General features: G+C 41.2%; 2 protein-coding genes and 2 long non-coding RNA genes across 8 annotated transcripts; 3 read left to right on the forward strand and 1 right to left on the reverse strand.

The window, feature by feature from the left end:
- Positions 1 to 548: 548 nt before the first annotated feature.
- On the forward strand, positions 549 to 13,843 carry LOC124190492. 4 transcript variants are annotated; one of them, XM_046583172.1, is made up of 7 exons: positions 549 to 1,468; positions 5,410 to 5,556; positions 6,099 to 6,251; positions 6,411 to 6,578; positions 8,487 to 8,725; positions 10,432 to 11,035; positions 12,768 to 13,843. In XM_046583172.1, exons 1-7 carry the CDS (start codon positions 1,448 to 1,450, stop codon positions 13,389 to 13,391), a joined length of 1,956 nt encoding a protein of 651 aa, XP_046439128.1. In that variant the 5' UTR covers positions 549 to 1,447; the 3' UTR covers positions 13,392 to 13,843. The 4 variants fall into 4 exon arrangements, with proteins under 4 accessions (XP_046439128.1, XP_046439129.1, XP_046439127.1 ...); XM_046583173.1 differs by lacking the exon at positions 549 to 1,468 and adding an exon at positions 1,509 to 1,901 and having other exon boundaries at positions 12,768 to 13,783; XM_046583171.1 differs by lacking the exon at positions 549 to 1,468 and adding an exon at positions 1,929 to 3,922 and having other exon boundaries at positions 8,490 to 8,725; positions 12,768 to 13,791.
- A 385-nt stretch (positions 13,844 to 14,228) lies between these two features.
- LOC124190494 lies at positions 14,229 to 16,506 on the forward strand. The gene is made up of 3 exons (XR_006872987.1): positions 14,229 to 15,245; positions 15,320 to 15,696; positions 15,748 to 16,506. It is a non-coding gene; the product is annotated as an uncharacterized LOC124190494 (long non-coding RNA).
- Positions 16,507 to 16,808: 302 nt separating this feature from the next.
- LOC124190493 lies at positions 16,809 to 18,523 on the forward strand. The gene is made up of 3 exons (XR_006872986.1): positions 16,809 to 17,124; positions 17,228 to 17,480; positions 17,892 to 18,523. It is a non-coding gene; the product is annotated as an uncharacterized LOC124190493 (long non-coding RNA).
- Positions 18,524 to 23,199: 4,676 nt separating this feature from the next.
- On the reverse strand, positions 23,200 to 24,895 carry LOC124190499 (DNA polymerase iota-like). Of its 2 annotated transcripts, XM_046583181.1 has the most exons (2): positions 23,655 to 24,895; positions 23,396 to 23,598 (listed from the first exon to the last, which is right to left on the reverse strand). In XM_046583181.1, exons 1-2 carry the CDS (start codon positions 24,819 to 24,821, stop codon positions 23,542 to 23,544), a joined length of 1,224 nt encoding a protein of 407 aa, XP_046439137.1. In that variant the 5' UTR covers positions 24,822 to 24,895; the 3' UTR covers positions 23,396 to 23,541. The 2 variants fall into 2 exon arrangements, with proteins under 2 accessions (XP_046439136.1, XP_046439137.1); XM_046583180.1 differs by having other exon boundaries at positions 23,200 to 24,895.
- Positions 24,896 to 25,443: the final 548 nt, after the last annotated feature.

The following is a 25,443-nucleotide window of genomic DNA, read 5'->3' on the forward strand; positions in this document are numbered from 1 at the left end:
TTTATCGCGCCCGCCGACTAACCCAACTGTTTTTTTTTTTCTTCACTCCCCCTCGTACGCTTGTTAAATATGATTGAAATTCACACCACCAACCACACAAAATACAATCAAGATTTTTTCGAAAAAAAAACAAACAAAACAAACTTAACCCAAAAAGTTTCGTGGATTTCGTGGTACCGTTGAAACACCCAAATTTGGTCACGAACTAGCGCGGATGCTGTTTGCAACTGGTTTGAAAAGTGAAAAGCCGTGAATCATCACGCTGGCCACCTAGTGGATGGCTCACGGGGTTTTTGTTTATTGGCCTCGCACCGGGAGCCTGGAATCTGTACACACGAGAGAAAAAGAAAAAATCAGGAAACTTTAGCGCTCACGCCGAAAGGAAGTGGATTGGTTTCCCGGCTGATTTGGTGAGCGTGACCGCAGCAACGGGAGGGAGTGGGGTGAGCGATCAACCGAATCCGTAATATACTTTGCGTCGCCACCACCAATTTATTGAACCCATTTATTTCCGTTTTCTCTAGTACTGCTGCACATTGGCATCCAGAAATAAGCCAGTGGCCAGTTGTCATGTGACGTATACACACACACAGTTAGACCCTCTCTCGTTCCATCCCCTTGGCTACTTTTGATGCTGTGCATAACGGGAACCCCTCCTCTGTGTGTGTGTGTGTGTATCTGGCCATGGGCATTCGGCGTGAGTCGTGCGCACGCGACACACACAGAGGAGAGAGAGAGGAAGAGTTATATGAGGACGGCCAGTCTGGAGGCAACCACCGGCTCGATCGGTTCCTTTAACGTTTCTTCGTTTTTTTCCGTTTTCCACCCCCCAAAACAAAATAATATAGGCAAAACTCACGCACACCACGTTCATCTCTTTTTCATTGGCGGGCGGTTATTTCTTTTTTGAAAATTTTTCGTTTGATAATAAGAAAAGGACAATTTATTTTTCCACCTCCGCCGATTTAAGACTAGCGAATTTTAAAAAGAAGTTCCAATGGATCCGTGGATGATTGCCCTGGTCACCATTTTCATCTTGTCTTTCCTAACGGTCGTGGCGTGCATCATTCATCATTTCTTTTTCGACGATCATTGACACATCAAATTTTATTTTTTTCAGTTTTTATTTTTTTCAGTTTATAGTTTTGTTGTTTTCTTTTTTCGTCGTTCCGCTGCAAAATCGTCACGCCCTTTTTTCCACCCAACCAAAATATTACAATTCTTTTTTATTTTTCTATCCGTATTATTTATACCCAAGTGTTTCGCATCCGGTCACCGGAAAACCCAGAAAAATTCCTCATTTTTATCATTAGCTGCGTGTGGATATCATAAAGAAAGATTGACGTTGTGACACTTAGTTTCCCCTCGGTGTTTGTGTGTGTGTGTGTGCGCGTGTGTGTGTGTGTTATCTGTCGAGGCCAAGTGCGTCAGTCAGTGAGAGAGAAAAATGCCAGCCGTCAACACTTTGGTAAGTGATTGCTCCAGTAAAGTAGAAAAAAAGGAAAAAAAGAAACAATTTTTACAAGAAAAATATGTCGCCTTATTATTATAACGGAGAAAAAATATTTTTTCTCCTCTTGCTCGTCGTTGTAACTTGCCGAGAATTTTTTTATCAGCGGTTTTCGCCCGTTTTCCTGTACACACACACACACACACACGGGTATATATAATATGACGTCGTCAATTTTTTGTTGTTGTGCCGGGAAATTTGGAGTATAATACAGTGCCGGCTGAGTCGCGCGGTGCCTCTGCCGTACATGGTTCGATCGTGATTTTCTGGCTCCCCCCTTTTTCTGTGTTGTGTGCTGTGCGCTCACCGTTAACTCCACTACTACTTTTGCTGCTGCCTTTCCAAATTGCCAAGTTTGGAATTGAAAGTCATGGCGCCGCAAAAATTGTTGGTACGCGCGTTATTCTTTTCTCCTTTCATTTTCTTATCGATCAAACAGATTGGCTCCGCACATGATGATTGTCATTATGTATCTAGGCTGTGTCTATAATAAGTAGACGAAAAAATAATTTTGTGTGTGTGTGCTGTGTGTTGACGAGCGCAATCATCGTCGTGCCCGGCGACCTGAAGAAGGGGATAGACGACGACGGCTATATCGTTAGATTGATCGCGTCAATAGATGGGAAGAGACCAGATGCTTTTAGATCTAATCGGCCACGCAACAACGAGCCCCCTTCCAAGATTGACGACGTCATCCAACAACACAGTTTCGATTTTTCTCTCTCTATCCCAGCAGGGCATTTCCTAGAGCCATAAGACCGCACCCTTCATATTATCTTGTATTCCAGAGCGACCCGTTGATGAGAGCGCTCGTTATCAGCAACTTTTATCAAGCAAGTCCAACTCTTTTTCTTCCGTTTCTATTTTCAATTTCTTCAAAAAAATAAAAAAAGGCCATCGACACACGTACGAAGAAGAAGCCATCAACTTCTTTTCCCTTTTTCCAGTTCGAGTCTTAAAAAGATTGGCGTTTCCATCGATTGATCTTTCTTTTACTCCCCGTTCGTCGCAGCAGAGAGACTCGTGATCCAATTAGATCGATAAAAGAAGACGAGAGTCAGCAGTAGCACACGCAAGCAATCTTTAAAAATCATCTCGTCATATAAAAAGATAATAAACACAACGACTAACGTCTGTGAAGAAGAAGAAAAGAGCCACTCGTTTTATTGATTGGCCCTTTTTTTTCTTCTTTTCTTATTCTCCGGGTGTTTTTGGAGGGGATGTGATGTCCCTCCGAGAGCAAAGTCTTGGGGAGGTCGACCTTTCTATGTGTGTGTGTCAGCTGGGATCCATCTACGACAAGAGCAACTACTGTTATTATTATTGTAAGGATCTTTTAGTAGGCAAGCGGCAGTATACACAGCAGCAGCATAACATGCAATATGTATGTATGTATCTAGCCTAGCTAGAAGCTTTAGATGGAACGTTTCATCCATTGATTAGTTGTAGACGTCATCATTTTCTCTGTACATGCGCCCGTGTTGGCCATGTCGTTTCACATTGTTTTCCTCCTATAGAAGCAAATACTTGTAGGTCGAAAAAATCGTTCGTAACCAAAGTTAATAAAACCGAGCCAGTGTTGTGCTGTGTGAGGAAAAACACAACACATTGACAGAAATATAAAAAACCCAATTTTTATTATTCCCAGTTAAATCCAGCCCATCCTGGCTGACTCATAAGGACAAAAAACACACACAACAGCCAACGTTCTTATTTCTCTCCCTTCGACGGCAGGTCTATATGCTGGGTGGGGGGAGGTACCGGAGGTATAAGGCCGGAAAGAAATGGGTAGGGGGGAGAGCTCCCGACGCCGAGAACGAGACTTTGCCTACACACAAACGACATCTGCTTCCTGGATCCGTCCGTCGTTGTGTCGTTAAGAGTTGCCTCCTCCTCCTCCTCCTCCTCCGTCACCTGCCCTCCTCTCTCTCTCGGCTTGTCTCGCTGATTTGTTTGTTTCCAGCCACAAACGGCGGCCATCGGGGGACTTGTAAAAAATAAAATAAAAAGGGAAACCGGCTCGGCTTCTCTCCTCCCAACCAGTGAGTGAGAGGGAAAGAAGAAAAAAGGAGAGCGTGAGCGCAGATGGAGGGGGGGAAAAGGGGACACGACCGCTACACAACTCATCAGTCGCGAGCTGATCGTCAAGACTTGCGCAACTTTTGTGTATCTCCTTTTGAGTTTTTTGTTTTTTTGTTTCGATTTCCCCAGCTGCTGCTGCTCTTATTTAGAACTTTGTTGTGCTCCGTTGCGTGAACGAATTCGCGTGTTTGATTTTTTTATCCCGCGCGCTGACTGCCTGTCGTCGTCGTCATGGAAGACGTGACCGTTCAACCGCGCGCTCATCTCGCCATCGGCCGCCAGTGGAAATCGCGTTCCGTTCTGCTTCTGCCCAACTTTTCCAGGGAAAAAGTATCTCTCTCTCCACTTATATTCCATGTCTTTTATTTGATCGACTTTTGAAAAAAAATAAAGGGAAAATAGCGTAAATATAGTATATAACTCAATCAGAAAAGAAAAAAAAACAAATATTCCGTAAGTGTATACAGCCGCCGGTGCTATTATATGGCGCCGTCAGTTCCCAACCAACCGCGAAATCTCCAAAAAGAAAAAAAGGGGCCCCGCGTTATTGCCAATGTTTTTTGACAAGCCAGTCGAGCGAAACTCCGCGATTAATCACCGCTCTCGCGTGTGTGTGTGTGTGTGGTATAGAGTTATTATATCATCTCTCTCTCTAGCTATATACAGATGCGTGGGGGCCACAATGAGCTCTGCAAAAAAATGCCAAGTTATTATATTTATTCCAATAAATATATTTTTTGTTTTATATTTTTGTTTTGCTTCCAGCTGCCAGTTAGATTTATTATTGTAAAATCCAATTCCAATATCGCAGCGCTTCCGGTTGCAGAGGTCCGGCAGCACTTTAACAATTGAATTGTGTGTGTACAGAGAATCAATCAAAAAGTCAACCAACTACCGAAAAACTTTTATTTTTATTTTTTTCCAATTTTTAAAAAATTTCATATTTAAAAGTTAGACCGATAAAAAAAAAACTATTTTAGAAAACAGGGAAAAAATATTTTGAAAAAAATTCTTTCGAGGACATGTGCTTCACATCGTGTACTATCCAACAGCTCCCAGCTCGGCAAAAGAATGTCAACAATTTTTTGGAAACATTTTTTCTGTTCCAACCCCCGCCTGAGCTAGTGCTGCTGCTGCCCTTTATTTTTTTGTGGTTGCCTTATTTGAATGCGCGTTCCCTTTTTTTCCGAAATAGATTTTTACCGGGACCCGTCGCTCTCCTCCTTTTTGGTTTCTCATTTCGTGTTGTATCCGAGAGTCGCGTTCCGGAATGATTCGAAACGCGCGCGCGCGCGTTTTTTTTATTTTTTCTCCCGTGGGCTATATAGTCCCCCCCCCTCTTCTTTCGTGCAACTGTCTCTCTGGCGTTTCTCATCATCGGGACGGAATGTCGTTGTCGGCCATCTTCTCATTTCCTTTCGTCTAGCGATCCGAGACTCACGAGGGGACATCATTCGACAATCGACCGTGTTTCTTCCTGTTTTCTTCCTGCGCTGCACAAGAGAAAGGGAAGGGGGACGAGACTCTTGTGTTGTTTCTCAAATGACGTCATTCCTCAAACGGCTTTCATCTATTCGAGAAGGGACTGGCTTATGTAATTTTAACTGCGGGGGCTACATATTATTACCGCTGCTGCTGCTGCTGCTGGCAGCGTTTCATTAGCATACCTTGAACGGGGGGCGAAAAAATTCGGAGATAATAAAAGACGATTGATTCCCCCTTGAGGAGAATCATTCTGTTCACATGTGTGTGACTTTTGTGTGTACATTTCTTTAACATTTCTTTAATTTTTTAAATGATAACTTTCTTTTATTTAGCCTCCACCCGTGGCTCCTGGACCGGTCATTCAACACGATGGTCCCGTCATGCAGCTGAGCGGCAAAGGACTTTTAGTTCCAGGCTCCTGGAAGCGTCGCTACTGCGTCCTGGACGGCCGTCGTCTCTACTACTATCAGCTCAACGGGGTAAATAATAAATAGCCAAACGTACGTATATAAAGAGCAGAGCGCCAGCAGACGAAGCTCTTCATTGTTCCAACACCTCTCGGATATTTTCTGGGTTTCCCCCCTCTAATGAAAACGTGTGGGAGCTAGGAGGGAAGTAAGAAATAAGGTGACGACGAGATCCTATTTTTGACTTCCGGCTTCTCTCGTCCCGCTGCCTCTGCTCAGCTGTGCGGGTTAGAAAACAGCAACAACGGGAAGTTGTCTAGAAATCAACGCCTTCCTTATCTTCTAGCTGATGTGAACTGCGGGAATGAGAAACCCCAAAACCGAGTCGATTTCGTGCCCATAATAAGGAAATCGAAAGAAAGTAGACTGACAACTTAACGGCATATCGTTTATTTAGTCTAACAGTTTTAGATTAGCCAAAACTCGACCGGTTTTTTATTATTCGTGTTGGCACACTTCTCTGAATTTGTTTTTTTTTGTACATAAATTAAATATCGTGGTTTTGATCTGGTGATTTCACTCTTTTCTTTTTGTTGTTGTTTTGTCCATTTAAGGAAAATCAGGGTCATCTCCATTACCGTGACAAGACGAGTCACTACGTGGACTTGGACAACTACGACATTTGCGAAGAAGCCAAAGGCATCAAAACCGCTTCAAATGTATTAGTCATCAGCTCGTCAGAGATCGAGAAATCCTTTTTCGACACGGTATGAACAATCTAATCCAACATACTCGTATATATAAATAAATGTATACACGTATTATTTATACAATGACTTGTGCCGATTTCTCTTTCTACTGTACACCCTAGATGGGCATATAAACTTTTGACTCACGTTTTTTTTTCTTTTCTTTTCATAATGCAGGGGCGGCTTTACCTGTCGGCCGAGACTGCCAAAGAAATGAACGAGTGGATCAGTCAGATCCGGTCGGCCATGTCGGCCCTGCGAAACGGCCCAGCCAAGGCTCAGCCTCCTCCCAAGAGCTCGTCCAAGTCGGCTGCTGCTGATGTATCGACATGCTCCACTGCTGAGGTTAGCTTTCTCTTCCTTTTCTCTCTCTCCAGCAGTGCACAGTTGAACGCATCGCCGAGAGTCACACCCGTCACGCAAGACGAACCCATTAGAATTCTAGAAAAACCGTGGGGAGAAAAAACAATAAGCAAACAGTGTCGAGCCCCATGTGCGGGACAGATGCGCAAAAGGAGACCCTCGCCGGGCCTTTTTTTTTTTCAATGTGAATCCACTCCCCAAACGGACACATTCCTCGGGGTAATCGAGTCACGTAACGTGTGTGTAAGCTGTGAATCCGTGCAGCGGTTGTTATTTCAGAGTGTTCCTTTCCGTCCGCCTGGAGCCACACCCTCGTCGTCGTCCATTCTTAATGGCTATTATAACGTCATTTCTCTATCATAGACGCTCTTTTTCTATATATGAACGCCGATCAAAAATCGATGGCCGGTGGGAGGTTACACGATCGGAGCGCGTGAGAGGGGTGTCGAATCGCGATGATGGATCTCTACTACTACCCCACGTTCTTTTTAAATCGATATTTAATTGACGGGGGGCAACTCAAGAGAGAGAGAGAGAGAGAGTCCGCCGGAAGGGGCCACACTGTCATTAACTAATGGCCCTGACTGATTCGTTTCGCCTCCCCTCGTGTACATGTTGGTTCTCTCACTACTAACGAGGAACTGGTTTGATGCCGTCTGACGGATGTATATATGCAAGACGTGTGAGATGAACATCATGTTCTTCGTTACATACGTACAAAATGGAAAAACAAGACCGGCAGGATTTTCAATTTAAAACTAATTTCGTTGATCGATATCCGCAAACCGTCGGCGAACGCCCCCGCACTTTTCCCACGAAGCGCAAACTACCCCGCAGGGGGTCCCATCTCTATAGACGAGAATTTACACAAGACAAACACGCTCCAGGGCGCGCAAGACTCATCAAAGCATTAGTGAATGTGTCTGTGTGTGTGTATAGTTCCCTGGGCGGGCTGTTTTTTTTCTTTTTTGGCAATAAGGTTCCAGGCAAAAATCGATAGACTTCATTTTTCTTCTCTTAAAAATACTATACGATCCTCTCGCCAGCCGATCCTTTCCAACTTGGATATATAATACGTATACGTATATACACTCCGTCATAGAGACTTTGCCTTTCATTATAGCCGCGGACCACACACACGCGGCCAGGAGATAAATAGACACACGGCGGCGACTATTATTGTACGGAGCCTAGGCTGCGCCGATGGGTGGCGGGACTATCGGAGTGCGCGCCCGGAGAGCGGGCGATCGATTTCAATCCGAATGTGTGTGTGTGTCTGCCGGGCTGGTGCAGCAAAGACAGATGCGAGTGTATTGGGTGGAAAATAATAACGGGAAAGTCAAAGAGAATGGCGGGTGGAGGGGGGCTACGTCAAAAAAAGATAAGGTACATATAACAATAACAATAAAGAATGAAGACGGCGAACCGGCTAGTGTTGAGAGAAATCGATGAAGCGAGAGCGCGGCCAGTGGCGGTACTCAATTCGTCCCAATCGGAGGCCAACAGAAAAATATATGAGAGACACAACAAAGAAGAAGAAGAAGAAGCAGAAAAAGTTGATTCTTTTCAAAACTTTTGTGTGTTAGGGGAGAGACTTTTTTTCGATATAGTCAGAAGGGGCCAGAAGGTTTTCAGGTTTCGACAGAGTCATCAGTCGGGTCGTTTTGACGTTATTATCATCGACCATTCAGGCCAGCGCACAGCTCAAACTGTTTCATTTGTGCCCGTCCTTTTATCATCACCAATTCACACCCACTCTTTGTTGGGAGGTGGGAGCCTTTATCTTTCTAAACTGGGTCCTCTCCTCTCATTACACCCAGTAATTTTGTAATTAGGTCTGAGATAACTTTGTTGCATATAAAATGTGTCTCAAATTGCGTTGTATTGCAGCAGGCGGCCAAGATGAACACGACCGAGACGGGATTAGAAACTTCCATCTTGCTCCTGAATCCCGGCGAACATTTGGATTGCATCACCAAGCAGAGGGCCAAGGGACCCACTGGGCGTCGACTGCCGCGCCAGGCCAAGTCCCGACTCTATCCGGCGTCGGACGCCGTCCAGCAACAGCAGCGCAGTGAGAGCCTCCCGCGGCTAGAGCCGGCGGTCAACAACGATCCCGTCAACATCAGGTTGGGTCATGTCAAGCACGCCACGGCCATCATCCCTGGCAATCGTTTGATCAATCGCATGATGGAATTGGACAGCGTCGATGAAGACGAGTCCACTGTGGTCGTTGAGCCCGATCCTCCTCCACCAGTCCCGATCCTTAAAATTCCCGATGAGGAAAAACTCGCCGTTCCCGATCATTCCGGTTTCGACCAGTCGTGGTTTCTCGGGAGCGCTAGGGCGTCGTCTGGTCCAACCACTTTATCGCCGCCACCGCAAACCGAATTAATCGGTGGTGGTGGTGCTGGTGCGGAACAATCCGACGCCCAGTCCTCGTCATCGACGTCCCTACCGACAGGCGTCACTTCTCGTCCGGCCAATCGATACTGGACTTGCAATTTCCTCTAATCAATAATAATAAAATAACCTCCCCTCCCAACATAGTAGTTTGTGTGTGTGTGTTATCTCTTTCCCGGTGCCACTTTTTGATTCTTTTATTTTTTCAAATTGTTTTGTAGTTTATTTGCTTGCCTGCATGCCTGCCTGCCACACATTGATCGTTTAGGTTTTATTTTAATTTGCTACATGTACATGTACTATATGTTTGTTTTTTTATTATTATTTTTGTGCTGCATGTTTCTCTTTTTTAGTGGAAATGTCAAATGTTGATATGCATTGTGCCAACATATCGTCGCCGGAATGCGTGATATGTGCAATTAGATGTCGAGTTTCTAGCCAGCGCACGTATATATATAACCCCCCTCATAATCTAACCTTATGTTCCTCTCTACTATACACAACACACACGCCCGCCCATGTCTGGATTTTTTCGTGTGATATGCTGCAAGTTCCACTGTTGTCCCTAACTTGATATGATCATGTGAAGTTTGGTGGAATGCACGCGCTTCAATTACTGACGAGCCTGACTAATGAACTCGTCAGATGCCAATCTGAATCAGCTCAATTTGTCTAATGACGATGGGAAAATCAATGCTGATGACTGGCATCCGTTCAATGGCATTTCTCTCTCGGTAGATATACGAATGGTATAGATACGAAAGCGAATAAGGAGCTCGGGCTTACATCAGTATAGACTCTCTCCCCATCTAAACGCCTTCAATGCCAATCAATACCTGAAAGAAAAGTTGTGACTGGAGGAGAAATGCCAAGCTGGATATAGATCTGCAGCGTGTATAAGAGATCTTACAGATATATAGGAGCCAGGAGAGACAAGAAGACGATTGGTGGTTCTCTCTGCTGTGACGGAGCAGAGCGAGTCTTTCTTTTTCTTCTTCTTCGGGTGGGATTGAACGACTGCAATCAATGGCGCTCACTCCAACCAAGTCCCGAAAGATACACATCGTTCCCCTTTCTTCTTCTTGGTATATTGACACGAAGTACCCTCTGGCTCTCTCTATCTCTCACTTTCCCTCTTCATTATTATTTCCTCTTGCTTGGCAATCGGCAGCAGCCATGGCAACCCAAGTCTCCAAACCCAAATAGTTAATCTAAGAAACTCTCTGTCGGCCCCGCCGGCTGATTGATGTTCGATCGCCGGCTCTCCATCCAGCAGCTGACGCATTCAAATGAATATAAGAGTCGAGAGTGGTATTTGCATGCACCGATTGGGGCGATGATGAAACCATTCTTTAATCGATGAAATGATGCTATCTACATTTTAAATGTACTATCTTTAATTTTTTTGGGTGATTGATGGATGGATTTTTAGAAGCAGTCAGCTAAGCCGGGGCCATCTCAATCAGCAGCAGCACAATCGCTCCTTTGATACCGGCCAGCATCATCAGAATAAGCGGGCGGCAGCTTACGCCTACAGTTCCAGCGAGGAGAGTTTGAATTTATCGTTCGCCCAGCAGCCGCCGGATCAGCAGCAACAACAAGACGAGGAGACGGTGGAGACGTTGTGCGAGATTCCTTTGATCCATCACTCGACCAGCACACCTTCGCTGGTCGCTCATCCGTCATTCGGCCAAATGGTGGCCAACAATCATTGGCTGAATATCGGATCCAGCAGCTCGACTCCTCGACCAGTCACTTCCGGCAAGCGCCGCTCCGTTCAGCCTTACAGCTGCACCAGCACCGACGATCCGCCCGGATTGCCACACCAGTACCAGCTCCTGCTCCAGCAGACGGCCGCCATTAAAACGACGCTGTCCGGATTGGAAGCGGATTTCGGAGCGTCGAGACGCGACATGGGCTGGTTGCAGGAGAATCTGACGACCGTTCAAAGCGCCACCGGAAGTGTTTCCGACAAGGTCGTCAAGATGCAGTCGCAGGTGGCCAACATGGAGCGACAGATCAACGGAGCCGTCAAGGTTGGCCGGCAATAAATAAGCCCAGCAGTCGTCTGCTACCCCACCAAAAAATATCGCCCGGCTTATTAACGACCCCCTTCTTGCTTATTCCCTTATTCTCTCTTCACTAGATATCATTTGGAAACTCTTGCCAAATAACCCACACAAACACACTTCTCTGGTTGATTCAATTAATACTATCTTCGTTTTCTTCCATTTTCTGTGTGTCCCGCTTATTCTATATATACTAATGACTGTTGATTTAGTGAGTGCGTACCCCCCCTCCAGTGTCTGATTAACCCTCCCCAGCAGCAGCAGCACGAGACTATGGTGTGTCCTTTAATACTCTGCAACTGTGTGCCCAATTTATTTTTGGCGGACAAGCGGGATATGAGAGCGTGTGTGTGTGTGATGTCCGTGTGTTTGCGTGAGCGTCTGCTGTTTGATTGATGGTCATTGATTCGTTCCCCTCTCCGTGTGTTGCCACTGAGCGAACCCGAGGAGCATATAATCGTTTTCCAGTGTGAAGAAGCAGTCAGGGTTGAATAATAAGATATAACCCGATGAAAAAAAGGAGAAAATAACTTAAAAACACACACACAAGCATCTGTATGCATTATTTACCCAGTGACATATCATCTGTCAGGCCTATCAGTTCCAATCATCTAACTTTAAACATTTGTTTTAGGATTGAGAGTTATAAGGAAACGATTTCATGGTCTATTCGACTATTCATGTATGTGTTTATACGAAACATTTTCCCCCCTTCAGAATTCAACAATTTCCCTGCGAATAATCGACAGTCGTGTCTCGTGTGTAGGATTGCGACGAGCTATCGCTTATGTCGGCTGCGTAAAGAGTTAATCCAAGCCAATGTTAAGTTGCGAACCTGGGCGTGGTGATGGTGCTGACTGGCTCCTGTGACAACGAATCAATAACGCGCATGCATAATCCTATACGTCATACCCCCCACCCCCCCCCCCCCCCCGTCGTGAATTCGCCTTCGTATTATATTCTTAGAAAACACAAAAAAACAAACATTTCTCCTTATCTTTTTTTTGATTTTTCGTTGTTGTTTGTTTGTCTGTTGAAATCCCTCCCGCGCGCTGTGCGACCGTCGAAATCGCGTTTGGCTTTTGTTTCGGTCAAAGCTGTTTACGACGATTTCGTGTAATACCTATTCTGCTGTACACGACGAGCGTTTGGGAATAGTCTATATTATACCCGACAGGTTTCGTGAAAGTAGATTCGTATATGTACACGGGGCGCGTTCTTATTCTCCTTATCAGCCGCGTGCAGCACCAAGAGCCCGGCTCGCCGTGGGGGAATCACGATCGAATACATATAACATCTCTCCCTCGCCTACATGTACCGTGTCTGTAATGGGGTCCGAAAAAGGGGAATGAGGAGTGATTTTATTGTGATGACGTCATGAAGGACTGGTGCTTGTGTATTTCAGTTGTTACATTCATATCGTTGCATGTTGTAGTTTGAAAGTGGGAAACAAAATGAAGAAGAGGAAATGTTCACCAAAAAGAAAAAAAGGCAAAAATAATTCGAAACATCCTCTGAAACTAACAACTTTTTCGTTCTCTTTCACTGATAATACTAACCAATCGATAAATTGTTGATTATTCTAACAATAACACAATTACGCAGGAATGTTGACCATTTTACATACTACCGAGGAGGAGATTAGCTGGTAAATGTAGGCGGCGTTAGACTTAATCTAAGGTACATATTATCCCGTTAGGAAGCGCAGCAGTTGCAGCAGAGGGCCAATGATGCGCTGAAATCGGCGTCGGATGCCGAACGTGACTTCCGGCGGCTGGAGAACGACTGCCAATCGTTGCTGAATCAGCTACTACGTCAACAGCAGTCGTCGAATTCGTTGGCCGATCCACTGTGTCTCAGCCCAATGACTCCTCATCCGCCTGGAAGCTTGATGATGATGAGCTTCCAGCAGCAGCAGCAGCAGCACGGAGCGGATACGAGCGGTCATCATTTCTGCTCTCAGCGCTCTTCCAGCCAACTCCCGCCGTTGGCACCCGTTCCGCAACTCAACATCCCGCCCACTTTCGATTTCGCTGCCCTGTTGACTAAATCTATGCCGATCGGATCGTCGGCAGTGGCGGCGGCGGAGCCCCGAATGAAATCCTCCTTCCGGAGCGAGGGTGTCAATAAGAACGGAACCAAATCCATTTCGTTCGGGCCGATCACGACGTACGCCACGTCTCCTACAACGGATCCTGATGATGTCATCCCGGCTGCCACCAGCACTCTGCGGAAGACCATCAGTCATAGCAGTGGGCCATCGTTCGTTCTTCCGGTTTCGGACTTTAATCAAAATTCCCCACATTCTATGATGACTTCTTAGACAACAATTTTCAATCAATTTCTTTTTTAAAACTGTTTAGGCCTCAACCAAAAAATTATTTTTAATTACAAGGATATATTCCCGGTGGATTCTCTGTTAAGGTTTGAGAATTATAGGGAAACATTTGGTTTTTTTTCAATTTTCGTTAGTCCTTTCAGAAGAAACGTGTGAACTTATTCGCCATTTGTGGGAATTCCAGCGATTTTTTAATTGCTTTTCAAACTAAAATTTGTTTAGACTTAATTTGAATTAAAACTCCCTTTTACTTTTTTTTTGTATATCGACTAATTCCAAATCTTTTTTTTCCAGCAATGAAGTACTTCCATTTCCTATTCTTCCTTTTTATTAGTTTGAATTACTTTCCTACTTTACTTTTCATTTGGTTATTGTATCGTTTTTTTAATTTTGTTTTTAAATCAGCAATAAATAGGAAAAATATTAGAACAAAAAAATTAATTTATTGAAGGATTATCTTTGTTTACAATTTTAGATAAGTTATCTAACCTAAACAACATGAAACTTAATTCCGTTGCACCGATATTTTGCTTCTACGGAACGCCGAAGGACAACTTTTGTGGAGCGCCTAATCCGTCAACAAAAATATGTAATTTAAAAAAAAAAAAGAGTTCGGTCACTTTGGTGAATTTGATCATCATCGGTGAAAATGATTGCGTTCCAGCAAAAACGATATTCCGATTTCCGAACGTAGTTTTAAATGTTACCGCCAGATGGCTCTATTTGGGACGGATTCGGCCCATAGAAAGTTGGTCTGCTTCTGTGTTCAAGTTTCTTTGTTTTTACGGAGGAAATTCCACCCCAAATAATATGTAAGTAAATTTATAACTTTCATAGCCAATGTATAACTGTATTATACTATTATCATACTATTTGTTGATGGATTAACACTTAATATAATGAAAAATAAAAGCGTTCACCCTACAGGGCAGCTAGCTATAAAGCGATAACTCCGAATAGATGTAGGAATAATCTTGTGAGATGTGAGAACTTGATACATGCCAGATAGGTTACGTGGTAGTCCCTGGTAGGTAACTATTAAGACCGTGAAGTTTATAAATCTGATTGACTTAGTTGAGGTAGTTTTGAACATTGAATTCATCACCAGTTCACCACCAGATTTCTTCTGTCTATGAGTCCAGAAAGACACAAATCGTCAAGTAAATACTCTCTGGGTTCATCCTGAAGGATCAGAAATCTATAGTACTCATCATATTTTTTAAAGAAGCTTTACTTCTGATCAAGCTGGTTATGGAAGAAGGATAAAACCCGATGTCAGATGGTTAGGTTCTCTTTGCCAAATCTCAAAGCTAAAGGAGGCCCTTTTAATTGTTTATTCACTTGACCACATGCTAAGTTGGTTAACTCGATCATTGAGCTATGGCTTCTACATCCCATTTTTCTTACTAACGCCCGAATAATACTCGCAATCCATACTACCTCTCTCTCGGTCGAATCCATTCCTAATTCTTCTACTAAAGAGACCACGCATCTGTCGAGTATATTCGTTTTCCTCCGACTCTATCCTTTACTTCTGTTGTAATCTGTTCCTGCGTGTTTCTAAAATTCCCAAACGTTTTTTGGCGCACATGGCAATCACATGCTACTACTCGTTGATGCGATAAAACAGCAGCATTACCGAAACGATGTTGCCTCCTATATCCATACGTCACTTCCCATCTGTAACTAACTATTCTATCCCTTGTTATTTGAATAATTCTCCTTTTTTTCTTGTAGGAGTAGATTCTATACTCCTACAAAAATGTAGGAGTGCGGTCGTAGGGTGCAGTCGAGGCAGGCATGAAGGATTGAAAGTCGTACATTTATTTCCTTCACCAGGTGATCAGCTGCATTTTGCAGTCCCTCTTTAAAATTACATTTATTCGATTTTCTCAATTTTTATTTGTCGATAGATTAATTGATAGATTTCCGTAACGCGACGGGGTAGGAGTTCTCAAATTTCCTTGAGAACTTACTTGGCTTAAATTTACTTGGCTGTATGTGATACGTGCCAAAGTTTGAGCAGGAGTTAAGGTGAGAATGACGAGTTGGGTTAGGAAAGTAAACCTCAATTATCCGTGAACTCATTCAGCACTGCCTAGAAAGTCGTCACCTTGTGTATTAAGGAGCGTTCATCAATGAGTATTTCAGGGGCTAAGGGGGTAAAGGTGGAGTATTCTATCTGACGATGAAACAAACACATATCCGACACACAGGACATACCCGAGATGAGCTGCTTCCAGTGGCCTTTTCTTCTGAGTATTTTCAAGGGGTCGTGTGTTCCGTGAAGGTGAAGTTTTTTGTACCATTTTGTTTGTTTATTAATTTTTAATTCCCGTAGTTGCTGTCCGATCATGTGGGACGTTGTTGCAGCCTATGCTGGTGAAAGATCTTTATGCATTAAGTTAAACTGGCTGTTTCTTGGTGCTGGTGTCGTGTTACCGAAGTTGCATCATTATTTTGTTAAATTGTCATTGGGTCTGTTTACCATTTATATGTTAAGAAGGAACAGAAATATGGGGAATTTATGTTAAACAAACAATAAACATGTTTTCGGGATTGCGAAAGGAACGTAGAGGATGTTGGGGTGGGGAGGATTTTAATTAAAAAAAAATGTTGAGGTTTGTTGTAAAAAAATACCGACGTGTTGGGTAATGATGAAACTTTATTAACCTATAAACCCTTAATCATTTTACCTACTTATGTTTTCCAAACCGCTATTAACCTATAATCATACAAACAGATACCTACTCATCATTTCCCACATCCCTACAATCCCACACATTACCTACATATCATTCCTCTAACTCCTTTTGCAACACTTATAATGTTCAAAATAAATTTAAATCATGAAAGAAAAATCTCTTTATTTTCTATCTGAAATGTAAATTATTTTAATAAGCAGAGCGTCCGGTCAGAGCTGGTCCGTTTCAAGACAATTCTTTTTTTTTGTGCGAATATTTAGCGGTATGGTGACCGCGTAGAACTCCAAAGACAGAAGAACTCCACCGACAATAGAACACCAATATTTTCAATAATTTTAAAAATTTCTTTGTATGCGACAGTAGAGCTCCAAAGACATAAGAACTCCTTTTTAAAATATTAACCCGACACTAGAACTCCACTACGCGACAATAGAACTCCAATAATTTTTTTAAAATTTATTTTCATGTCCGATAATAGAACTCCAACGATTTTAAAATATGCACTGCAGTTCTATTGTCGGGTATTTTTATTTTTTATAATATTTAAAAAATGAGTGCTTATGTCTTTGGAGTTCTACTGTCGTTGGAGTTTTACGATCGCCATACCTTGCCGGCTATTGGCTGTCACTAGGTGGATAATGTCCGCTCCGCTAGATGGCGCGAATGGGTCCGTTATTCTGCCATTTCTTCTAAAGACACTGACTGAGCGGAAAGGTCCAGTTACTCATTCTGGTGTGTTTTTTCCATGTTTTTTACTGACATACTTCGTGTGTTGAAACTGCTATCCATTTTCTCCAAAATATCTCTTGCTCGTTTCATCACATGCGGAACACTTTCAGAACAATTAAAGTATATAGTTGATCGCTACAGATTTAGTTAATGACTAGAGAGTAGACCCCTTTGTTTCTCTGTTGCAATTATGAGTTAAAACCATTATGGAAATGTGGATTACATTTGTTATTTTCAAGTTGGAAAACTTGACAACTACAAATTCCTTTGTAAGATTTATCAAGGTAATTCTGAGAGATTGTATAGTTTAACTTCATACTTCTGTCGTTTTGTTATATCACATGAGATTCTGTTCCTTGATAGTAACTTGATTTTGTTTTTCAATAGCCAGGTGAAGTCTGCGCTTCTTTGTTGCAGTCTAATGTGCACATGGATTGGTTGCAGTCATCCAGTGAAAGGTGTGATTAAATTGAGCTGTTGCATGCAGTCTTTGGTGCTGATGTTGTCCTGGAGTGTGGGAGAGTTCCATGCTTCAAGTCTTCTGGGATCAGCCACATCTGAGTTAACGCTGGATCATGCTGCATTGTGGTTGCCGAAATGTTGAACATCTAGTAGAGCTGCAAGAAGACTCCTTGAAATGGTAATTTGATAAAAATTATAAGTTCTAACTTGGGAAGTATCATGCTTGTGCTACTATAATTGCTTACATTGTTTAATTTTAACATTTGGGGATTTCATCATGTCAACAGCTCTTTCCTTCGATCATATGTAAATTGAGTTATGGATTGTTTAAGGGGAATTGGTTAACAAGATAGTTAGGCAGATACTGTAGAAGAATGTTTTTGTTTCGCTGCAGAGCACTACAAATTTCAAATGAATTTGTATTGAAATCTTAAATGAGTAATCTAGTTTCATGTAAATTTTTGTTTAAACTATAGTTATCAGATAGTGCTTCCATAGAATATTTGGGTGAACTCCATTTGAAGTGATTTTTTATTTTATTTTATACAAAATTTCCATTGATCAAACATTAATTTCATTTTGGTTATAGGTTTATGTTTACGTAGCAGTGATGTTGCTGTCCAATATGGCATGTTGTTGCAGCCTATACTGGTGAAAGATTTTTTGCATCGAGTTATGCTGTTGCTGTTCCTTGGTGCCGGACTGCTGGTGTTGTGCACAAAAGTTACATACAGTTTTAATTGTTATTTGTGTCTGCAGTTAACCGTTTATATGTTGAAAAGGAACAGAAAAGTTCCTTGTTGTTGAATCGCTGGAGTTGTGCTACATAAGTTACATCCAGTATTTTGTTTGATTGCTATGTGCGTCTATGAAGTTAACCGTTTATATGTTGAGAATGAAAAAATAGTAATACGGGGAATTTTTACGTTGAACAAATAATAAACATGCCTTCGCGATTGGGAAATCAGCGAGGAGGAGATTGGGGGGGGGCAATTGAATATCATTAACTAGAAGAAATCGTGGTTTGTTTTAATAAGGTAGAAATAAAATCCTTTGTCTATCACATCCATATACCTACCTATATAACTACATCTATTCCTCAAACCCCATAACTTCCACCAACATCCATTCCTTAAACTCCCATTTCCCCACAAATGTCAAATATCTGTAATATGTAAATATTATTGTTGAATAAATAAACAAACTATAAAATATGTAAAACTCACTTTTATTCTGGAACACTTACAAAACAAACAATTCATTAAACAGAGCGTCCGGTTCGAGACATTTTTTTTTTTTGTGCGAGGCTTTTTAGCAAGTAATCCGCCACCCAATTTGACAAAAAGTGATAGTTTGTTTTCACGGAAAATTGCGTCAGACGGTTAAAAAATTTCTAGTTCAACAATCTCATGTAGAAATTTGCATCTAGTCTACTGGTGCAAATTGCGATTCTTTAAGCTTGATTATTTAGAAGATGTGTTAAAAAAATTGTGAGTAGCCAATAAATTGAACTATCGCTTTTTCAGAATATTTTGAAGATAGATCACAAGAAAATCTAAAAACAACAAAGTGATCTAAAACCAAAATATTCAGAAAAAGTGGATTAGTTCAATTGTTTAGCTACCCACAATTGCTTTTAACACATCACCTAAATTAATCAAGCTTAAAGAATCACAATTTGCACCAGTAGACTAGATGCAAATTTCTACATGAGATTGTTGAACTAGAAATTTTGTAACCGTCTGACGCAATTTTCCGTGAAAACAAACTATCACTTTTTGTCAAATTGGGTGGCGGATTACTTGCTAAAACTCGCACATGCAGTGTCGGCGTAGATCCAGGGAGATTACCTGGAAATGGAAGAAGAGAGAAGAGTGCGAGGCAAGTTTTACTGGGGAGCGATTAGTCATACTAGGCTTCCGGGTTAGACTCATGACCCTTTAAAAGTTTTCGTCGGATCATATGCCTTCCAAGTCCCCGTTCGACCAGAGCCCTCCCCTCCTCCTGGTTTCACAGCGGGTGAGTGACCAACGGCGGACGTTGGTTAGTGGTTAGTTAGGGAAACGGGACCACAGAAAAGAAGGGAGCCCAGAAATGCACTTGTAATTTAATCTAACTACACAATTCATCAGTCTTGGATTACAGCATTCTCTCGTGGGTTTTCAGTTTCACCAATGGAGTCCATGATTAGTAGCGAAGGATTACCCTGTAAGCAGAATGAACATTGATTCGGATGACAATAATTTTCAATAAGATTGTAGCGACAAATAGCAATACCTCAAATCAAGAGGGACTGTGTAAGGAGCTAAATAGGGAGATTCAAGGGTAGCAGCCATTGAGTTAGCAAACAAGGGACCTTGTTGACTTCATTGAAAGAACATTACTTTTCATAAAGTCTGTCATGCAAATTTATGAACCTGAAGGTTAGAACCTGTAAATGAAAAAAAAAAAAACATTTAAAAAATAAGTAAAAGAATAATTAAACAGTTAAGTATATACTCACGCAATATTTTTCTCGCCAAAATCATCATCTCGTCCAAGGAAACGCCATCACACATCGCGAACAGCCAAAAATCTAAAGGGTAAAACTCCGTGCTGTGTTGAGTGTGAGAGTAGGGTAGTAGAAGCCGGTTGGGTAGTCGAATGATGCTGGCCGCCTAACCTAAATGATGTTCATGTAGGCCGCATCTTCTCGGTCATTATCTAAATGGGTAAATCAAGAAACAAAATGTAAACAAAATTTTAATTCAGTGACATGACAATGAAGTTACACAGGTAACAACAATCAGCTTTCCTAAGCAATCCAGAAGATGGAATGAGTCAAGTTCGATGACAAAACGAATGATCCGCGTTGAACGTGTGGTCATTGCCTTATTTTGGAGGGATAACCAGATACCCCACATTTGATCTTATAGGCAACATCTAAATAAGAAACCAAACAATCGTCAAAATTGCTATTAGTATGACAACTTCTCTAAATTCAATGTAAACACAACTTACAATGATGATAGCATGATCACAATATTTAACCTCTTTTTTTTGTTGTCTAAAAATAGGGAGATTCAAGGGTAGCAGCCAACAGGTTAGCAAACAAGGAATCTTGTTGACTGTAAGTCCTTTTTCTTGGAAAGACATAACTTCTCATAAAGTCAGTCATGCCAATTTAGAAACCTGTAAATAAAACAAAAATTCATGTTAGACTGTAATTAATAAAGTTCAGTAACATGACAAGTGAACTTATACATGAAACCACCAATCAGTTATCCAAAAATCCAAGATTCTCTAGAAGATGGAATGAGAGATTGGTCCATGCTGGAGTCGGTGATCTAGCAAGTTCAACAGAAACAGCCGATAATTAAGATTAATCCTAATAAAACATGAGAAGAATATATGTTTTAGCATTAAATAAAGCTAGTGTTGGTTTTTACCTGTATCATTTCGATGACACATTCAGTAGAATACAATGAGTTTGAACAAAATAGTTGACGGTAGGTTGCACGACTTTCACGTTTACTCTGACTGTGAGTAGATGAAAACCATTAAAGTTATCCAACATATACACGGAATAGAACACATCACCGACAAGTTACAGACGAAATCACTCGAGTTTACCTATGAATTCATTGGTAATTTTCAAAGCTAGCTTAACCTTCTTCATGGCTTAACGTTGACTGTTGACTCAGATGAAATCATTAACCTAGGTTACAAGCTGTTTTTTTTTTAGTTTGAATGGTCTGATTTCTCGGATTTCGTGGCAATAGATTTAACCTTTCACGTTCTGAGTGACAAAGAAGCGAAGAAAATCAAAATTTCGCGTTTTGGGGCAAGAAAAGGGAATTTTGTATGTAGTTCCATATTTCACCGCTAGTTGGCGTTGCGACGAAACTTTTTTTTTTTTACTTTTTTTTGTGATGGATTCGACGTGCCATATCATGCAGTGCGCTCTAGTGTCCAAAGACGCTATCGCACTCCGGTCTCCGGAGTATATGACTATGACATACACGCCCTGGGAACAATTTTTTCACGAACAATTTTTTTTTAGCGATCACTTTTTGATCGCTAAAGTTAAAGAACATTTTAATGATTGATCGCTAAATTTTTTTTATGAATTCGTTTTCTACTTGTGCCACCTATGAATTTATATGCTCAATTCGGGCAATAGCTGTCGTTAAATATTGTTCACTATTCTGCGCAACGTCACAGGCGCGCAATAGGTCGTTAATGGTTTGTTGTTTGTTTACAGAGGCATTTGCGTAGATTGATGAATTGGCTCTATTCAAACAAATCATCTACGCTAAGCGTGGTAGACAGAAAGCTAGGCCTTCCGCCATTAGACGCAATTAGACGTCGGGTGCAGGTGACGCGTTAAAAATTATTACACTAATTCATAACTCATGTAAAATTTTGCGTCTAGTCTACTGGAGCAAATCGCGATTCTCTACGTTTTTTAGTTTGAGGTATTAATTTGAAAAATAGTGGGTTGCCGAAAAATCGAACTAAATCCACTTTTACAGAACATTTTGAAGTGGTTTTAGCACACGAGAAAACTGATAACCAAGGTCAAACAAAATTATTTTTTAAATAGTACCAAGCATTAGTTTTTACCTACTAATGATTGCAACTGGATAATCCAAAAATAGAATTTTTTCGACTTTGGAGTTTGGATGTCAGTTATGAACTAACACCCCTTTAAAATTTTCTGAAAAAGGGGACTTAGTTCGATTCTATGGCAAACAACCATTTTTAAAAATTAATATCACATAAACAATCAAACGTAATAAGTCAAACAAAAGTAAAATTTTGTGGTAGGGAACGTACTGGCCGCCATCCGGGACCAAGTTGCGATCTTTTCGGTATCGACATGCCGTGTAATTAATTTTAGATTTAAACTTACCGCGAGTCTTCCTCCCCTGGTCAGGCAGCTATTATGAAAAATAAAACGTGAAACATTGGTGATGTCGCTAATAAACTCCAGCAGTGGTTGAAAGCCTTCCTCTGGGCTCTGGCTCTCCTCCCGGAGGGTATTTGTATTCCTAATCGTTCAGTTTAGTTCAGAGAAAATCTCGATTTTGGACGATTTTCAGTGTGCACATGAAATCGAACGTAAATTTAATGAGGATAACAAAAATCAGGTTCTTTTTGAATTCGACGTTCAATAATTACCGATAATTACCACGCTAGAGATAAATTAGCAAAAATTATGAAAATAAGCTGTGTTCCCAAACATACAAGCGTAAGTTTTCGTACCAAATTTATATTGTTTTAAAATGTAGTTGACGATGTTTTCGGAAGTAATCCTTGAAAACGCCAATACAGTTCTTATGCAGCAAAATTAAAAAAAAGTTTCAGTCAATAACATCGAATAACATTTAGCGGTATGTGAAATGTTAGGGTCTGCTAGTTTGCACACGTCTCGTATGAAGTGAAAGCAAGAAAGCAAATTTACATTAGAAATTGTTGGTTATTTACTTTTGTTCAGTAATAGAGTTCCAGAAAAGGATAAGTTGTATGATGTAAACCGTCACCATACATGTCCTGGAAACCGTCGACGGTGACATGCAACTAGAATGACAATTTCATTTTTTCATACATATACATGTAAACTAAACAACAATCGGCAAACTCGATGAATATTTATATAATATAAGATTTCTAAAATTGGTCGTTCAGCATTCTGTGTGGCCAAACCTCAAATTTCAAAATCTTTAAAAAAAAACTAAAAATGCCAGGATAGTAAGTATTCTAGAAAAAAACAACAACAACAAAACGGAAACAAAACGCCTCACTTACCTTAACGTTGGTTGTTGCTAATTACTAGACAAGATGGCCGAAAAGGTGTTTTGGTCTCGAAAGATAAGGAAGTGGCTAAAATTATATCCCATCCATGAAATAACATGTCTTTGTTGATCATTTATAGCTACTACAGAACACATTTTTACACTTTACGGAAGTACTGTAATAAGTTATTAGGTTTTTTGGTTGCGATTGGCTTCTTATTTTTCTCCCCAGCCAGCAGTTCCTTCTGGATCTCCACCGGGAGCTCGCGAAAAACTTGAGGATCGACACCTTTTGGACAATCAAAATCTGCTGACTGTTGGGAGGTGCTTGATGATGGTATTTGACACTTCATATCTTCTAAAACTTCTTGACGGATGTCATCAGGTAATTCTTGGAGGACAGATTCGTCAAAGCGTCCACGCTTAGTTGGAGGTGGCAAAGTTTCGTTCGGTCGCGATGAACTAGTAAAATATTTGTTGATGGAATTTTTCGCTGGGCTTTCGATGCCAGAGGGAAAACCAGAGAACGAAATACCCAACAATGTAACTTGCCACGATTCATCGCAATTTACTACCTTTTCGAAGAGATTCATTAGAGTCGTGATGACTTTTTTTTCTTGATTTTCACTTAACGGTCCTAATGGCGCGTTGCTAGGAACTCCAGTCGTAAGATCTATTGCAGTCTGGCGGGCCTCTCTGACACTGTGATTGGTCGCATGTAATTTCCGAACTGTCAATTTAACTTGACTTGGTCTACGGCCATCCTTCTCCACTAACTCCCAAACTCGATCTAGCAGGCACTTGAGCTTCTTGCGCACTTCAGTTTCACTTTTGATTGTAGGAAATCCATCTTCGGCTCCAATAGATTTCGGTCTGTCGGTTATTTTGACACGACTATCGTCGATCCCAAAACTCAGTTGTTGAATTTGGTTAGCTGTTTTGACTCCAAGTGCTTCAATAAGCTTAAACAAATCTGCTGCTTGAAGTTTTTCTATGGTGTCAATACCAAGAACCTCTAGTTTTCTGTTCATTGCTGAACCAATTCCAGGAATATTTCTAGGATGCTTCAATGATTTCATCAAGTTTAAAGATGATGCTGAGAACAAGGTGGTTTGCTGATTTGGTTTATGGGTTGCTCCAACCAATTTAGCTAGAAGCTTGTTACAAGCAATTCCAGCACAGGAGGTGATTCCAAGTTCACTTTTTAGTTGATTTCGCATTTCCTGAGCAATAATAGAACCTTCTTTTAGTCTGTCTGTACAACCACATGCACAAGTTTCATCACTGTTCTTTTCTTCGAAAATGTGTCCAGAAACTTCTGGTTTAATTTCAGGGGACTTGTTGATTTTGTGGGAAATGTCAATAAAATTTTCATCCAAGCCAAGTTTCTCCACAAATGGGCTGAACGATTGAAGAATTTGATAAATCTTCTCTGACATGTCTCTATACTTTTTCAAGTCCTCTCCATTTGCAAGTACTAAGGAAGGGCACTTTTCTAGTGCGGTCTTTATTGACATAAGTTTCTCAACACCCAGCGCTCTTGCTTCATAGTTACAGGTTACAACAATATTTTTCTGTTTGATACCAAGTGGTTTGCCACATAAAGATGGATTTAGAATCATTTCAACTTGGGCATAAAAACAGTCGATATCTATATGGATGATAACGCGTTCATGTTTTTCACTTGACTGAATGGCAACACTATTGTACGAGAAATCGTCACCTAAATCTTCTTCCTCCATTTCGGAAAGAGTAAGGAAAAAGTTTAAACAAACAATAACAATTCAACTACCGGCAAATGACAGCACTGTAGTGTCGTCTGCTTTGTTACTATGAGCCCGAAGCGCAAAGAAAATGAAAATTCATTATTTCAAAATATTTCATAAGCTAATTGATTATTTTCTGATTGAAATGAAGAAAACTTAAAAAATGAATTAGTGTTGTTTTAAAATATCACGAAATAATAAAGATAACCATATGAAAATGATCAAGTATTTCAGGCAACTATGCAGAAATTCATGACATTTGATTTTTACATGACACGCCAGCAAATTCTTTTCTTTCTGTCATTCGTTTTTTCTCCTTGTTGTCATTCTGTCAATTATTCACTATGACAAAATTGGTTGAATGGTTGGGTGGTGCAGGCTTGTTTGCTGGTGTTTGGGCTTACCTCTTTATCAGTACACCAGTTGGAAACTCTAGCGACTTTGCCCGGCATTTCGTTCTGTTCCTACCATTTTACGTATTACTCGCATTCGCAGTAAGTTTTGTTTTTATATGATATGGTGCGTATTATCTATAGCAATTTTTTCCCTCATTATTGCAGGTGATTTCTGTTTCAATAATTGCTTGGAGAGTCTACAC

The sequence above is a fragment of the Daphnia pulex genome, chromosome 3 (assembly GCF_021134715.1).
Source record: "Daphnia pulex isolate KAP4 chromosome 3, ASM2113471v1".
Lineage (NCBI taxonomy): Eukaryota > Metazoa > Arthropoda > Branchiopoda > Diplostraca > Daphniidae > Daphnia > Daphnia pulex.

What these genes read in the sequence shown, in the direction of transcription:
- LOC124190492 (XM_046583169.1), top strand. Translation starts at nt 3,824, where the DNA reads ATGGAAGACGTGACCGTTCAACCGCGCGCTCATCTCGCCATCGGCCGC. An exon ending in CGACATGCTCCACTGCTGAG is followed by an intron (nt 6,579 to 8,486) that starts GTTAGCTTTCTC and finishes GTTGTATTGCAG; the next exon opens with CAGGCGGCCAAGATGAACAC. An exon ending in AGATCAACGGAGCCGTCAAG is followed by an intron (nt 11,036 to 12,767) that starts GTTGGCCGGCAA and finishes TTATCCCGTTAG; the next exon opens with GAAGCGCAGCAGTTGCAGCA.
- LOC124190499 (XM_046583180.1), bottom strand. Translation starts at nt 24,821, where the DNA reads ATGGAGGAAGAAGATTTAGGTGACGATTTCTCGTACAATAGTGTTGCC.